Source organism: Chroicocephalus ridibundus, chromosome 2, assembly GCF_963924245.1.
Source record: "Chroicocephalus ridibundus chromosome 2, bChrRid1.1, whole genome shotgun sequence".
In the NCBI taxonomy this organism is placed as follows: domain Eukaryota; kingdom Metazoa; phylum Chordata; class Aves; order Charadriiformes; family Laridae; genus Chroicocephalus; species Chroicocephalus ridibundus.
The window spans coordinates 149,834,795-149,849,213 of record NC_086285.1 but is presented as its reverse complement, the minus strand read 5'-3'; the positions used below and the strand labels follow the sequence as shown (position 1 = coordinate 149,849,213).

General features: G+C 46.6%; 1 protein-coding gene across 4 annotated transcripts; it reads left to right on the top strand.

Annotated features, from left to right (window-relative positions):
- Positions 1 to 4,964: 4,964 nt before the first annotated feature.
- On the top strand, positions 4,965 to 11,551 carry TMEM74 (transmembrane protein 74). Of its 4 annotated transcripts, none has more exons than XM_063327407.1 (2): positions 4,965 to 5,085; positions 6,095 to 11,551. In XM_063327407.1, the coding sequence occupies exon 2, from the start codon at positions 6,288 to 6,290 to the stop codon at positions 7,248 to 7,250; it is 963 nt and encodes a 320-aa protein (XP_063183477.1). In that variant the 5' UTR covers positions 4,965 to 5,085; positions 6,095 to 6,287; the 3' UTR covers positions 7,251 to 11,551. The 4 variants fall into 4 exon arrangements, with proteins under 4 accessions (XP_063183477.1, XP_063183479.1, XP_063183476.1 ...); XM_063327409.1 differs by lacking the exon at positions 4,965 to 5,085 and adding an exon at positions 5,120 to 5,138; XM_063327406.1 differs by lacking the exon at positions 4,965 to 5,085 and adding an exon at positions 5,200 to 5,351.
- The last annotated feature ends 2,868 nt before the right edge of the window (positions 11,552 to 14,419 follow it).

Below are 14,419 nucleotides of genomic sequence, written 5' to 3'. Positions count from 1 at the left end.
GGCTCAAGCCCTTATTCTTTCATCTTAATTTTGGTGCCTTGATTTTGGTGCTAGCTTGTTATCTGGCTTGTAACAAATTATACAACTTCCTTGTGTTTCAGCTTCTTCACCTTTTAAAATGGGAATAATGATTTCAGCTTTTTAATGTACTTTGAAACACATAGATATAAAGCACTATCAAGAGAAGAAGATTTTATTATTATTTTTATATTTTTTGCCTTTTTAATACAGGCTCAGTCCATAAACTATCAGCATTACCTCTCTAATGTGAACACTCCTTCGTTGTTGTTGTTGTTGTAGACACTCTTCAACACTTTGCTGATAATAGAGAATCTCTACTATTCCTGATAATTTCTGTAAAACCTCATTCTGTCACCAGCAATATATATTTTACTGAAGGCTATGTGTCCTTGTCTTGTCAGAAACTGCAGCCTTCACTTTCTTCTTTCACCCACAGTTTTATATGTACTGCAACAGCCATGAGTAATTTTTGTTTCCAGATCCAGCATAAAGAAAAATCACTAGTTTATGCGACAGGCTATTATTTCTTCATATTATGTTGCACTCCCCTTTTTTCCACACTATCCTCTGTCCTTTAAATCCCTTGCTTAAAACCTCCTTGGTGATTTCTTCATTTCTCCCCTAAGCAGCCTCTGATTTTCAGGTTTGTTTCCCTGCAGAGTAGTCTTTCATCCCACTTTTCCTTTACATTCCTCCATTCTGTAATCAGTACACTGGGGCAGAATCACCTCCCTCAACCTGATGGCCACGCTTCTTTTGATGCAGACCAGGATGTGTTGGCTTTCTGGGCTGCGAGCACACATGTTGAGTTTCTCATCAATCAACACCTCTGAGTCCTTCTCAGTGCTTGAGAAGAATCCATTCTCCACCCAGCCTGTATTTGTGCTTGAGATTGCCATGACCCAGGTGCAGGGCATTGCACTTGGCCTTGTTGAACTTCATAAGGTTCGCACAGGCCCACCTCTCAAGCCTGTCCAGGTTCCTCTGGATGGCAACCTTTCCCTCCAGTGTGTTGACTGCTCCACACAGCTTGGTGTCATTGGCAAACTTGCTGAGGGTGCACTCAATCCTACTGTCCATGTTGCTAACAAAGGTGTTAAACAGCACCAGTCCCAGTACTGAACCCTGAGGAACGCCACCCGTCACTGGTCGCCCCAGAGTCTCTTTGCACAGAGTCTACTTGCAGAGTCTCTCTGAACATAGCTAAAAATGTCCAAACAAACTGACCAAAAAACTGGGCTATGTCAACCGTGTTTTTCAGGTGGTCAACAGCCTACTCTCCCACCTCTGCTCCTCCAGATGACCCTTTGCTCTAAGACCAAGGAGTGACTACTTTCATTCTCGCTCAGGAGCTCTAGTTATCCAAACCACATTTTCACACAGTCAGACACAGGAACCAGAAGACTTTAGCAAGGATTTAATCACCACTTGACAATTCTGGTACATCGTATCACACATCTACGGTTTCTTCGTCTCTGTAGATTTATTTACTTATTGTGTCTTTTATTAATGCACAATGGATGTGCATTAGTGAAGCAACCAAAGTAGAATTAAATTGCTTTCCTATCTACTTTTGCTTTATAAATCAATAGATCTGTGACAGTAATGTGTTTTAAACACACAAAAATGCTGGATACTTCTTTTCATAGTGATTTGTCCAAATATTTGCTTGCTATCCTCAGAATACTTATATTCTCTAAGCAAAAGACATATATCACTTTTTTCTTTTGCACTTTATATAAAAGCTTAGCTTTGCCTCTTCATTCACTTCTACGACGTTTGTTATTTTTCACAGACCTGTACACAGGTCCATATATTTCTTTAATAGGCTTTAAATTTTACTGGAGCCCCTTGTTATTGGCTCTCTAGCCAATTTACTTTACTCAGCAATGTGATCTATTTGAGTGGAAATGGGAAGTTTATGCAATAGTCTCCCTAGACTTGTCTGAATACATTATGCTCTGAGCCATGCTGGCCAGAGTGCACCTTTATCTTAAAAGCTATGCAGTCTTGCAAGACTTGCACAGGGAACACTGGAAACCCACGGTCCCATGACCACGTGGAGCAAGGAATTGAATTTTCTGCGAACACAAAATCACTAAAGGACTCTGTGTATACATTATTAAGCTGAAAGGAATTAAAAGTATAAAAATGTTTAGGAGAATGCTCCACTGAGGATCCCATCCAGCACTGGACAATTTCCTGGACTGGTAAGAGCAAGCAGAATATTTCTAAACCCATCCTTCACCAGCCCTTGATGGGATGCACCATTTAGAAAAACGGTTCCAGTTTTCCCTGGTTTCTCTGATGTCTTCAGGGCTGGCCGAGCCCTCATCAAGGCTCCAAACAGATAGTGTGAAACCACTTTTAGATCTCACAAGCCTCCTTCCAGTGTTATACTGAACATAGCTTACTGAGAACAGAAAAGAAGTATACATCTAGTTCACATACTTTATTTATAGTTGGGTCAATTGGAAGAGAGCTTCCAAGCAGCTCTAGAGCATGGTTTAGATTTAATCCATTATATCCCAACTGAGACACCTTTATCAGTCTACTGTCACATCCCGTATTATCACTGTGTTGCTACTATAGCCCTATTCTGAAAGGACTGTGTGACAGGGTAGGCTGCAGCAGAGACAACAAGGCTCATCAACCCTGACAGTCTACTACATTCTTTTACTCCCGTCCCATTCTGTGCCCATCACTCTGTTTTTAGCTCTACGTGGCCATTTTTTTCTGTGACAAATGTTCTTACTTCCTGACCTTGCTTGATTAATCTTTTCACCAGCTGTATTTGTGTTTGCAGAGTATGTGTTGCTATGCATTCATTTCACCACCTCCACACTTCCGAGCATTGGCAACAATCACATTCTTTAAACAAAAATGCTGTTAACTCTTTGCATCCAAAGTAAAGAAAAGAAACATCAGTATTGCGGATTGTAACTGGATAATGATTTCACTATAAGAGTCTGTGCACTGTAGGAAGCAAAGGAGGGACAGCATCACCAGGGAAGGCATATATGAATAGACAACATTTGGCTTGGGACTATTGTGGGTCCCTCTCTGTTTGCTCCTTACTTTGTGGAACTGTAATTATTAGCAACAAATGAATATACATGCCCAACGCAAGTTGGCACATACTGGGGAGGAGAGCGCGTGGCAGAGCAGCAAGATGTTTGCGTGTGGTTAAATAACAAGTAAAGCTCTAGCAAGCGCTCAAGAATATGCGCTGTAGCTCCTGGGTTTTGAAAGATCAATGGCACGGCCATTCGTTGTGCACTGACAACAATTTCCTGCCTTTGTATCAGCTATCAGAAAGAAACTGCCCACCCAAGGCCTTGGCAGGATGTGCTGGGGTCCAGGAGAGGTGCTTGCGTTCTTCCAGGCTGCATTGCTGGGGCTGAGCACCGCATTTTGTCCTGTCAGTCACTTAATTAAGACTTGTCTATCGGATGTGGCAGGTGCAGCTTGTGGTGTCAGCGGCCAATATCTGTATGTTCCTGTCCTGCTGCTTCCCAAATGGAAACGTACAATAGCCTTAAAGAGAGTTAGCTTCTGTCTTTGCTTTTGCTTTAAACTATGTGACCAATTTACAGATAGGCTTTTTTGTTTGTTTGTTTCTTTGATTAGGTTTTATTTTCTCCTTTCTATTTATTTCAAAGAGATCATTGTTACAAAAAGCTCCAAGGACAGCCTGTGCTGTTTTCTCTGCTCCATAATTTTCTCTTTACAATTTTTCTTCAAAGAGTAAATAATACACCATTCAATGCATTGAAACTGCACTCTGCTAATGGAAAAGCTGCCTGGAGCTGCTTGAAACAGTGGTCCGAACCACCCACAGCACTGAGCAATCGTGAGACGGGCATTGGGAGTCTGCTGGTATTGCTGTGTCCTTGCAAGATATTTTGACATTCATGGGAGCTATGGCCACAAAGGTTTGAATCTTCTGTGCTGGGTCTTTCCGGTCCCATCAGGATTTGTCTTCAGAACTTGGACTTGTTTGCCTAATGCAGTGTTTCAGAATTGGCAAAGAGTCCTTACACGGAATCACCTTGTCCTCTGATGTCAGGACAACTCCTTCAGACAGGGCGTCCTTCTCCCTTCTGCCTCGTTTGGTTCCTCCCCAGCTCATCTTTCCCTCTTGTGCCCCTGCTTTCCTACCCGACAGCCATGCAGGCAGGTGCTGCTCACTTCTACTTCCATAGGCACCCTCATTTCAGCTCCCCGCCAAAGGTCCCTCCCTCCACCCTCTTTGTGTCCCAGACCCTGGTCGCTCCCCAGAAGCACAGTATCCGTCTATGATAAATCTCCAGTTCTTCCTCCTCCACAATTTATTTTCACATCCTAGCTTACCACTTCAGAGAAAGCGCTGGTAAGAAAAGCAGTTCGTACCAATTAGACATTCATTTTATTATGTATTTTTGGCAACAGTCTTTTCTTTAATAGTCATTTATGCCTGCCAGAGAAAGCGTGTGGAGGGTCTGCCAACGTGGAGTGAGCTCCTGAGATTCTCCTGTATGTCTCCTGCAATGAGCACATCTCTTGAAGTCTCGGCTCTGGGAAAGCTGTGATCATTTGAGAATCTGATGTTATCTTTCCATGGAGTAAGTCGTGAGCTCTCGTGACTATGGAAAAAAAGCCTGGGTGATGATCGAGCTAGACACAGGCACCAGAGCAAGCTCACACGGCTCGCTTTATTGAAGCTCCTCTCCAAGCCCGTGTCAGGAATCTGGGGCTCGGAGGGGACTGACCGGTAAGGTCTGAGCCCTGGCAACGAGACCCAGGAGGCGGCGGCTGAGTACCCCCACAAGACCCCCACGCGGAGGGTGCCGGGGGGCCGGGCGGAGGCGGCTCCTTGCCCTGCCGCAGCGGCGCGTCCGCCCGCCGCCTGCGGACTACAACTCCCAGCGTGCCGCCGTGGCTACCGCCCGCCCGCCGGCACAGCCCGCCCGCCTCGGCACTGCCCGGCTGGGCTCGGCGCCGCCCGGCGGGGCTCGGCGGGGCTCGGCGGGGCCCCGGGGCGCTGGCCGCGGCGCGGGTGCGGATAGCGGAGGCGGGAGGGAGGTAGGTGTGCGGGGCGGGCAGCGCTGCGGGCGGACCAGCCGCCCCGCCGGCAGGTGAGAGCGCGGCGGGAGGAGGAGGAGGAGGGAGAGGAGGAGGAGGCGTGCTCCTGCCTGGCGGGGCGTGCGTGTGTGTCTGTGCGTGTCTGCGCGCCTGTAACCTCGGTATCACTCGGGTCACCCAGTTGCGTGTGGATCCAGCATCTCCCCGCGCCGGCGGGGATGGCGTTTCCATCCGTGGCCGGTCCCCCCTGAGGTCCCGGGAAGAGCGTGAGTGAGCAGCGTCTGTGGCCGGTCACGTATAGGCGACAGGCGCACATGTGTTTTCTACGCATGCAACACATTTATCGGGCTGCAGGGTTTTCCTCATGCCACCGGGCGTTCGGCCTCCGGGGGGGACGGGGCGCAGAAGAAGGGGGTAATAACGAATTAATTGCAGATGAGAAGTAATATCCGCCTTTGAGTCATCAGTCTTTGAGGCATAATTTCATTCTGAAAGCTCTTAATCAAACTGGAGATCTGCTATAGGAAAGCACTGCTTTTCCCATAGGATTATCAGATTTCCACCAGAGAATACAGATCCTGGATTATTGAGCTACATGGGATTTGCGTGTTTCTTTCTAATTAGTCTGAGAATCTGAGTTTAAAATTCTTTATTTGGAAGGGGGTGGGGGAGTCACTTGCTTCTAAAAGACTAGATGTCTCTTTTCTGTGACATTTTATGCAGTTTTTCTGGTTATCCCATGCTCTGTAGATGACTTACTGCCTTAATTGGATATTGGTGTCAAAGGTTGATTAGACTCCCTAATAGATTTTGGATCTGCAAGAGGATTGCCGTTTTAAATGCGTGGTTAAAACAATCGTGTTTGCCATCTCCCTTCGAACAATTGAGGGAGACTGATATATTACATTTGCGTTATCTTCTCTTTGGTTTATTAGTGTATCATCATGAGGTTGTCGGGTTTGGTTTTGTTGTTCTTGTTGTTTTTTCCCTTCTGCTCTTTCATTTGCAGACCAAAAAGAAATGAATGTCAGAGAGGATTTGTTTAATCATTTAACAGCTGACACAAGCCATGTCCCTAACAAAACGGTGGTGAAAGAGTAGAAGAGCAGCTCCGGTACCGTGAAGCCGTTTCGGCAGGTCAGGGGCAGCGTTTGCTGAAGGATGCGGTAGCCCAGGAGTCGGGGCTGGCCGGGACGAGGTCGATGGCTTGCATGGAGCTTCTCTACCTGGCCGAGGAGAGCAGGCAGGCGCCCCTGGGCACTGCGGCCGGCTGGAGCCTGCCCTCCCCTCCCTACGAGCAGCAGCAGCAGCAGCGTGAGGGGGGTGAGGTGGACCCCAGAGCAGCGGCTGCCGTGGCAGCCCTGCGCTGCGAAAGGCATTGCAAGCCCTTGCAGAGGGGCCCTGTGGCTGAGCCCTCCCCAGCACCCCAGCCTTCCCTCCGGGGCACCTCGCCCCAGGAGCACCCTGCGCCCCCCGGCATCTCCCAGCCCTGCCAGCCGCCTGAGCGCTTGCCCGGGGAAGAGGATGGAGGGAAAAAGAAAGCCTGCTGCTGTGCCCAGGAGCTGGAGACGTCATTCACCTACGTGGATGAAAATGTGAACCTGGAGCATGCAAGAAGTGCCCCCAGTCCTACAGGCGACCACTGCCAGGATGCCCCTCCACAGCAGCGTTCCTGCAGGGAGCTGCCACCCGAGTGGGTGCATGATTCTCCTTCCCTGGTCTCCGAGGAGGACGACACTGCCTCGGAGGTGGCAGCAGGGAAATCCGTGGACTACGGATTCATTAGTGCCATTTTGTTTCTGGTTAGTGGCATTTTGCTGGTGATCATTTCCTATGTGGTACCCAGAGACGTGACTGTGGACCCCAACACGGTGGCTGCCCGGGAGATGGAGAGGCTGGAGAACGAGAGCGCGAGGATCGGGGCTCACTTGGACCGCTGTGTTATTGCCGGGCTGTGTCTCTTAACCCTGGGGGGCGTGGTGCTCTCCAGCCTGCTGATGATGTCCATGTGGAAAGGGGAGCTGTACCGGAGGAGCAGGTTTGCATCCTCCAAGGAGTCTGCGAAGCTCTATGGGTCTTTCAATTTCAGAATGAAGTCTGGTGCAAATGATAATATGCTCGAGCTGTCGTTAGTTGAGGAAGATGTGCTTGCCATAGATAATTAGTGTGGTCATGATTTTTAAGGCAGCATTTCTACAGGAAAATGTTTCATTAAAGAAAACAGATGCGGCTAAAGATAGCTGGTGATGCAGTTTATTTGTCTGACAAGAACATTTTTTTCTTAAACTCTATAATCGAATGTTTGCAGTATATGAGCACTTGTTGTAAAGGGGAAACGTGCCAGAGAAAATGCAACTGATATAAAATAATGAAAACCACTGAATAAAAAGAGATTTGTGATAAGTAGGTTCCTCAGATACTCCTTTATCCTAATATAAAACATTCCATTGGTGTCTTGCCTATATAATTTTTTTATTACTCCCATATAGTACAGGAATGACCTTGACACTTTGGAAGCTGTTAATTATTGCAGCCTGCAGGATTATTAACAGTCTACTTGGTAGACTGTTAAGAAGCAGGACCAATAATCAAATAGCAGGGCTAATATTTAATTAAGAGAGATGCTTTTTTATCCTTTAATTTTAAGCTGATCCCTTCTCTTCTATTGAGTGAGAGCTAAGGGAAAAAAGAACACCACTTGGTCATGACTTGCCACAAACCTCCCATATTTTCAAACAATTGTACAATTAGTGATCATTATTTAAAACATAAAATTAGAGGCAAAGAGCAGGGAACCATATGGCTCATGGTGTTGGTAGGAGACAAAAGGCTCTTTCAGTTTGAGGTTAATGGCTCCGTTTCAGTTCAGATTAGCAATGATTGATAGTCATTAACTTCTGATAGCTATAGTGACCCATATAAAAGAAGTTTAGTTCCTGGTGGACAGATGTCTTTGTATGAAAACTGCCATAACTTGAATTAAGTGACCTCTTGTTTGGAGTCTCAAAAGACCCAAAGAGTGAAAAAGCGTGGGGATGCTGAGACTGATCACTTCTCCTTCAGTACAGATGCCAGAAGAAATTCAAGCTCAGCTGCAGGGCTTTGCTTATACTGGGTCTGTCTGCATCTTCCTGGTCCTTTTGAAACTTCAGTTTTATGTCACGAGGCTGTCAGCCTTCTCACAACCAGCAAGGAAAGGTCAGGAAGGAGCTTTTTGGGGCTCATTCAATAAAAAACAATTTTTGTAAAAAGTAAATTGTCAGGAAAAACAAAGGCTAAATATCAGGTAGTTTACTGGCTAACATGGGACTTACTTAACGTAGGGGATGATCAAGGGTACATGTTATTAATTACAGTTCTGTGGCACAGTAGCCAAAAACCTGTACCACTGATGCTATTTATTATCAGCCAGTTTCTGTGGAACATTAAAGTTGTGTGCTTGCAGTGCTGAGAAAACCAACAGAGACTGTTGTATGCACCACTGTCAGTTCTTACTGAACAGTGGTTTATATATATATATATATATCTCCTGTTAACATATATATGTATGTTAATATATATATATGTCTACCTGCCAAAGCCAAACATGAGTGAGTGAAGAGCTCTGTCTGTACAGCCTCTGGCTGCAGAGTCTTTGTAGAAACATGTGATTCACTGTCACAGCCTTGTCAGTCGTGAGCCAAGTCTCAAATATCAGGAATATCAAATATTTTTTAAATGATACTTTTTTTCCCACTGTGACATACCTGAGAAGAATTATCTTGGGAAGGGGGGAGGAGATCTCCTTTATGCCCCCTTCACCCAAGAGTATGTGGCAGCACAAGGTTCAGAGTAACAAGTGGCAGGTGAAAACGTGGCATCCTCACATGGAGAGACTGAATGCCATTTTGTCCCCTGGTTCCTTATTCCCTCTTCTCTAGCTGTTCATGTCAGGAGACACATGCAGCACCTGTGTCTGGCACTCACCTAGTTCAGTCCCTCCTGCTTGCCGGCCACGGGCGCGTGGGTGCGTGGGTGCCTTCGACCGAGGGCCTGCGGAGCTGCACTGCTCCAGGCTCATGCCTTTGGTCACTGTAAATAGCGTGATGTGGTACCCAGGCTTTAACGTTGGCCCTGCAAAAGAGATGCTGCTTTAGATGTTATCTGCTCTAACCGCCGCTTTAGTTCAGTGTTATTTGGTAATTAAAGGAGCAGCCTTATTAGGCGGTGCTGCTGCCTAGTAGATGATTTTGCCAGTTTATGTCATGGTCCAGAGCGTGTTGCGGGCAGGAACTCAACAGTGGCCAGCATTTCCGCAGTCGTCTTTGGAGAGCTTACATCCCTCTGGATGTGTCATCAGGGATTCGGGATGGAATTTCTAGGGTAAATAAATGGAATAGCTTCCAGATGTGAGGAGAAGCCTTCAGCCTGTTGTGATCGGTGAGAGTGAGGAAGGAAATAGCCTGAGAAGCAGGACACAGAGGAGGAAGGCTCCTCCTTACATGGCCGTTGCCTGCTGGTGGGTACGAGGGCCTGCCACCAGCTTGAGGTGGGGCAGTGGAGACAGCGCTGCCTCCTGTCCTGCCCTGAGGACAGCAAGGGGCTGGCCATGGCCTCCAGAGGTCCAGGGAAGCCCGTGACAATTGAGAGGGCAAACGGTGCTGAGCTGGGGCCAGCAAGATGGCGTGGGGCAAGGGATGGATGTTGTGGGGGATGAAAACCCTTTCACCAGCCTGGGCCCCTAACAGGAATGGCTGTACTCACCTACGCAGCAGAAGCTCTAAAACTGAGGCTGGTGGTTTTGAGAGACATTATTTTTATTTTTTAATGATACATATGCATAGAATTGGAGTACATTCCATTATTGCAGAAAGATGACAGCTAATGCTGTAAGGATCACAGATTTCTTGTAGGAACCGTGGCATGCCTTAATGCTGATTATTAGCGCTAGAAAAGGGAACGCTCCCCCGACTGTCAGTATGTTATTATCAAGTGGGAAGTTTTCTGACACTTTGTAAAATGCCTGTCATAGATCATGAGCCTGCAATACTTAAATGAACCCTCAGATTTTCCCTGGGCATTTTAAGGAAACGTAAGTCAACCTAATAATCTAAATATACACTGCAGAAGTGTGAGGAGTAAGAAAATTTAAGTAACAGGACTAACACCATTTCTTTGTTTTGGTGTTACTGTCCGCTACAAAAGAGGCGAAGGAATGCCTTCAGAGTGCAGGAGTTTAGCAGATGAAAACTCTCAGGACATTTCTCTGATCACCCAACAAGTTACGTTTACAAGCTACAGGACTGTGTGGGTTGGTGGTGCGATATAATATCTCTGGACTCTCAGGTTCTGGTGCTGTGTGGTACAACTGAGACCAAAACACCTGCTGTCTGGTGGAAAATGAATGTATTAGCCCGCTGCCCGATGAACGAGCCATCACATCGTTCACCTCGCACGAGGCGGTACCAAAGGCTGAGGCCAAGGGAAATTATTGCCCTCTCATGCACCCTCGCAATTTTATTTCCCCTGCTCAAAATTTAAATGCTTTAAGGGTAGAAGTGTGAGAAAAAATCGTGTGTTTTTTTTTTTCGTTGCCTGGGCTAAAGTTGTCACATGGATTGTTGGAGAGCTTTCTTCTTTGGGGATGTAAATTTTGGGGTGTACCAGGTGGGTTTTCAGTGCCCTCTGGAGCACCTCGGAAACGTATTGGGATCCGTGCCGCCAGTCAGTTTATTTCTGACCGACCCTAACTTCGAAACATGACACTTTCCCGTTTTCTACCTCATGACGTGTCCTGGCCTCGGCCTTCCCGCCGGAGGGACCCGGAGGCCTGCAGCCATGCTGTGGTGAGGCTCCCTGGCGGCGACCTCCCCGCTGTTCAAACAGCTCCCCGGTGACCGGTTTTCTCAGTTTATTTTTCTTGGTTAGGCATTTTTTTGGCCGAGGCTGTCCGTTTGGGAACTGCCCAGTGCCTGCTGGGGACTCTCACCGAAGAGGCGTCCCCTCGCCATGAGGTGCTGGCCCTGGCATGGCTGCCAGGCGCAGCTGGCCTCGCCTCCTCATGGTCAGCCTGCCGCCGGCCCCGCCACAGGGATGCCTGAGACTTCTCTCCTATGAAGCTACGCTGGGTTGTTGCTGGTTTTGATATGTTTACAGTTTTTTAATCTTTGTAATTCTTTTAAAAACCTGTCTGTAATGAATATAAAGTTTACCAACTGGGAAAGCAACCGATTTAATCTTGTAAAACTCCTTTTTGACCCACGACAGGGCAAAATGTCACAGTCCATCATGAGCTTTTCAACCGTGCATTTGATGCCTTATTATAATAGCAATGGCGTTGTGTACAGATTGAAAAATAAAAGCCTGTGAAGCTGAGAGCAGTTGTCATGGTCCTCTTTGATCCCCACTGGGCAGCCGGTGGCAGTGCTGGGCTCTTCCCCTCTGTCCCATGGGCACAGCCCCTCATCCTCGGCCAGGGAGCCATGTCGGCAGCAGGGTCCATGTCGGCAGCAGGGTCCATGTTGGCAGCAGGGTCCATGTCGGCGGCAGGGCCCACGCCAGCAGCAGGGCTGCCTGGCAAGAGGCAGCCCCACATCTGGCTGTGCCGGCGCACTGAGCTTGTCCCCAGCTTACCCCGTGACCATGTCCCCCCTGGCTGGTCCTTCCCAGTCAGAAATTGCCAGACAATGCAGGCTTTAAAACTCCACTACGCTGGTGTCCCACCTAACTCCCCCTAACTAAGCAAAAAATGGAAGAGAAGAGGAGGGTGAGACCAGCCGGGGCTGCGTGAGGCCAGGCAGGTGCTGTGGCAGGCGGAGGGTGCTGAGGCCCTGCCGGCCGTAAAGACATGCATAACCACCTTGGTACCACGTCCTCGCCCCGGCCTGGGCTGGACCCAGCACCGGCCACAGTGGCGGTGGATGGACATGGGGTCCCCAGGAAGCAGTGGGTGGTGGCAGGAGAGGCAGGCACGGTGCTCCTGATGGGCTGCGGGCCCGGCGTGGCCACCTCGGCTCGCCTTGGGAAGATGTGGCAGATTGAAGGATTCCAGAAGGGACTCTAGCATGCCACGGCTGTACCAGAGTGGGGCAGTGATGGCAGGGTGCTGGTGCGGGGCCAGCAGGGACTGGTGCCAGCAGCTGAGCAGGACCTCCAGGGAGCCTGGGTTTGCTCCCAGCTCGTGATTTTTTGTTTCTGCCAGATGTCCAGTGCGTATTAGTTAATCACCTTACCCACCTCTGACAACCTCTGCTCACCCCAAGATGTGATACGAAGGCATGCCATGCAAGTTATGCCTTGTAACGTCACTTTTCATTCCAGTGTGACAGGATCAGACCCTTTCCTGCCACCCTCGTGTGAATCAAAGCATGGGTGGGAGTGCCACAGTGGATGTGGATCCAGGCTGGAGCAGGGGCTGTCTGCCCCTATTACCAGTTTCCACAGTACCGGGTACAACAGGGCCCCGATTCGCAATTCAGGTTTCAGGCTGTTACCGCTATAGCAGTAATAAATGTGTCCCTGAGGTGACCGAACTGGCTGCAGTAACATTGTGCTGGTGCCAGATGTAGCCTACGGTGTGCAACCGATGGTTAGTAAGAGGTTAAGAGAGTAGGTGTATTTATAGATATGACAATCCATCAGCTTAAAGGCTTTCTAGCTGAGAGCAAACGCTAAATTAATTGTTTCTCTTTTTTACAGGATTCTTCTTAATCTTATCTTTTTAAATTTTGAAGGATTCATTGTTATGTACTATATTCACAGGGACTTTTTACCCCCATATGTATAAGTCCTGGCAAGGTCAAGAGTCCTGTTGACTGCAGGGAGGTGAGACTTCTCTGATTTTCTTATCAGTTTAAATTAAATTCTGGTTGTTATAAATTTGCATAAAATCAGACAAGACAAGAACCTCTTCTTTAAAATGAACCTGGTTAGTATTTGTTCGTGTAATCGTAAATGCGGTGCCCACTGTAGAAACTGAGCCAAAACCTGCATGTTTTTATTAGATTTTTAATACAAATCCACAGTTAAAATCCACAGTCCACTTCTGCAGACTTGCTGTATTAAAGACTTGTAAAGAGTGTTCTGCTCGTTTATGTGCAGGTTTGTCCACCTTTAGGTAAAAATACTGAGGTATTACCATTAACTGAGTTGTACTTCATGGGCATTCGGTCACTGCTATGATTAAGGGCATTGCAATCTTAACACACGCATGTATTTTTTATTTACCTGCACCCAGAGTATAACCCGCAGGCCAGCACTGAAAGTGCTTCCATCTGCCTGTGTGCAACTGCTTGAGAAGTGAGATATCACAGGGCATAATACATAATGTTTACAAAAAGCCTCCTGCACACTGATATCGAAGCGCTGTATAGAACATATACTGCCCCCATTTTACAGATGAAGTGACTCACCTCCTTTGCCCAGAGAGCCAGCTGGAGACCTGAGTTCAGAAACCAAGGCCTCTTAAGTCACAGTCCAGCACTGCAGTACTACAAAACATCTAAAATAAATGGATACAAAAGGGATGACAATTATTTTTTTTTTTTCTGAGGAATGACAGTGAAGTTTAATTTCAAGTACAAAATAATTTTTAAAAATCCTAGCAAAGTCAACCCAAACTAAATTTTGCTAATATTTGCAGGAATTTGGGAAAGGTTTTGCACATTTAAGTCAGTTGTATTATAGTAAGCTTTTCTTTTTTTTAAGGTTTAAAAAAATCAATAGATTTCTGTTGCAATAATAAAACAGATATCTTTATATCAGCACAAAATGCTTCTCTTTTCCAATAATAATCTCTGCTTTGACAGATGTGTACACAGGGAAATTTAGCTATTGTTGAATAAAACATTTCCAGAAGCAAAATTGATTAAGTCCCTTTTGTAGAGGAAAAAAATCAATTCTTCCCATTAGAAGTATCTAAAAGATGTTGATCAGCTAGAAATGTAAATAAAGCCCTTTAATCACTATTCTCCAACAACTGCAGTGTATCCATCTACAGGAGATTGTCTTTTGTCTCTTTATAGCTTAAAATAAATTTGGTTCAACTCTAACATGAAGCAGCTTCTGACAAACTGGCCAGAGTAACTGTGATCGAATGTAAATAATATCAAGTAGCTATCCTGACATTTTGTTATTGCTTTTCTCAAGGATTAGCTGTTCATGAAATGAATGTGTACTTGATAACGATATATCCAAGCTGGGAACAAAAAAATTTTCACTGAAAGGCAGAGTAGTAGAAAGTATGTTACTATTTTCAGTTTCTATGTATAATCTTCTGATTTCACGTAATGAAGACAGTACTTTCAAGATCTCTTGATTAGTAATTGTTAAGGGCTAATAAGGGTCACGGAGGGCT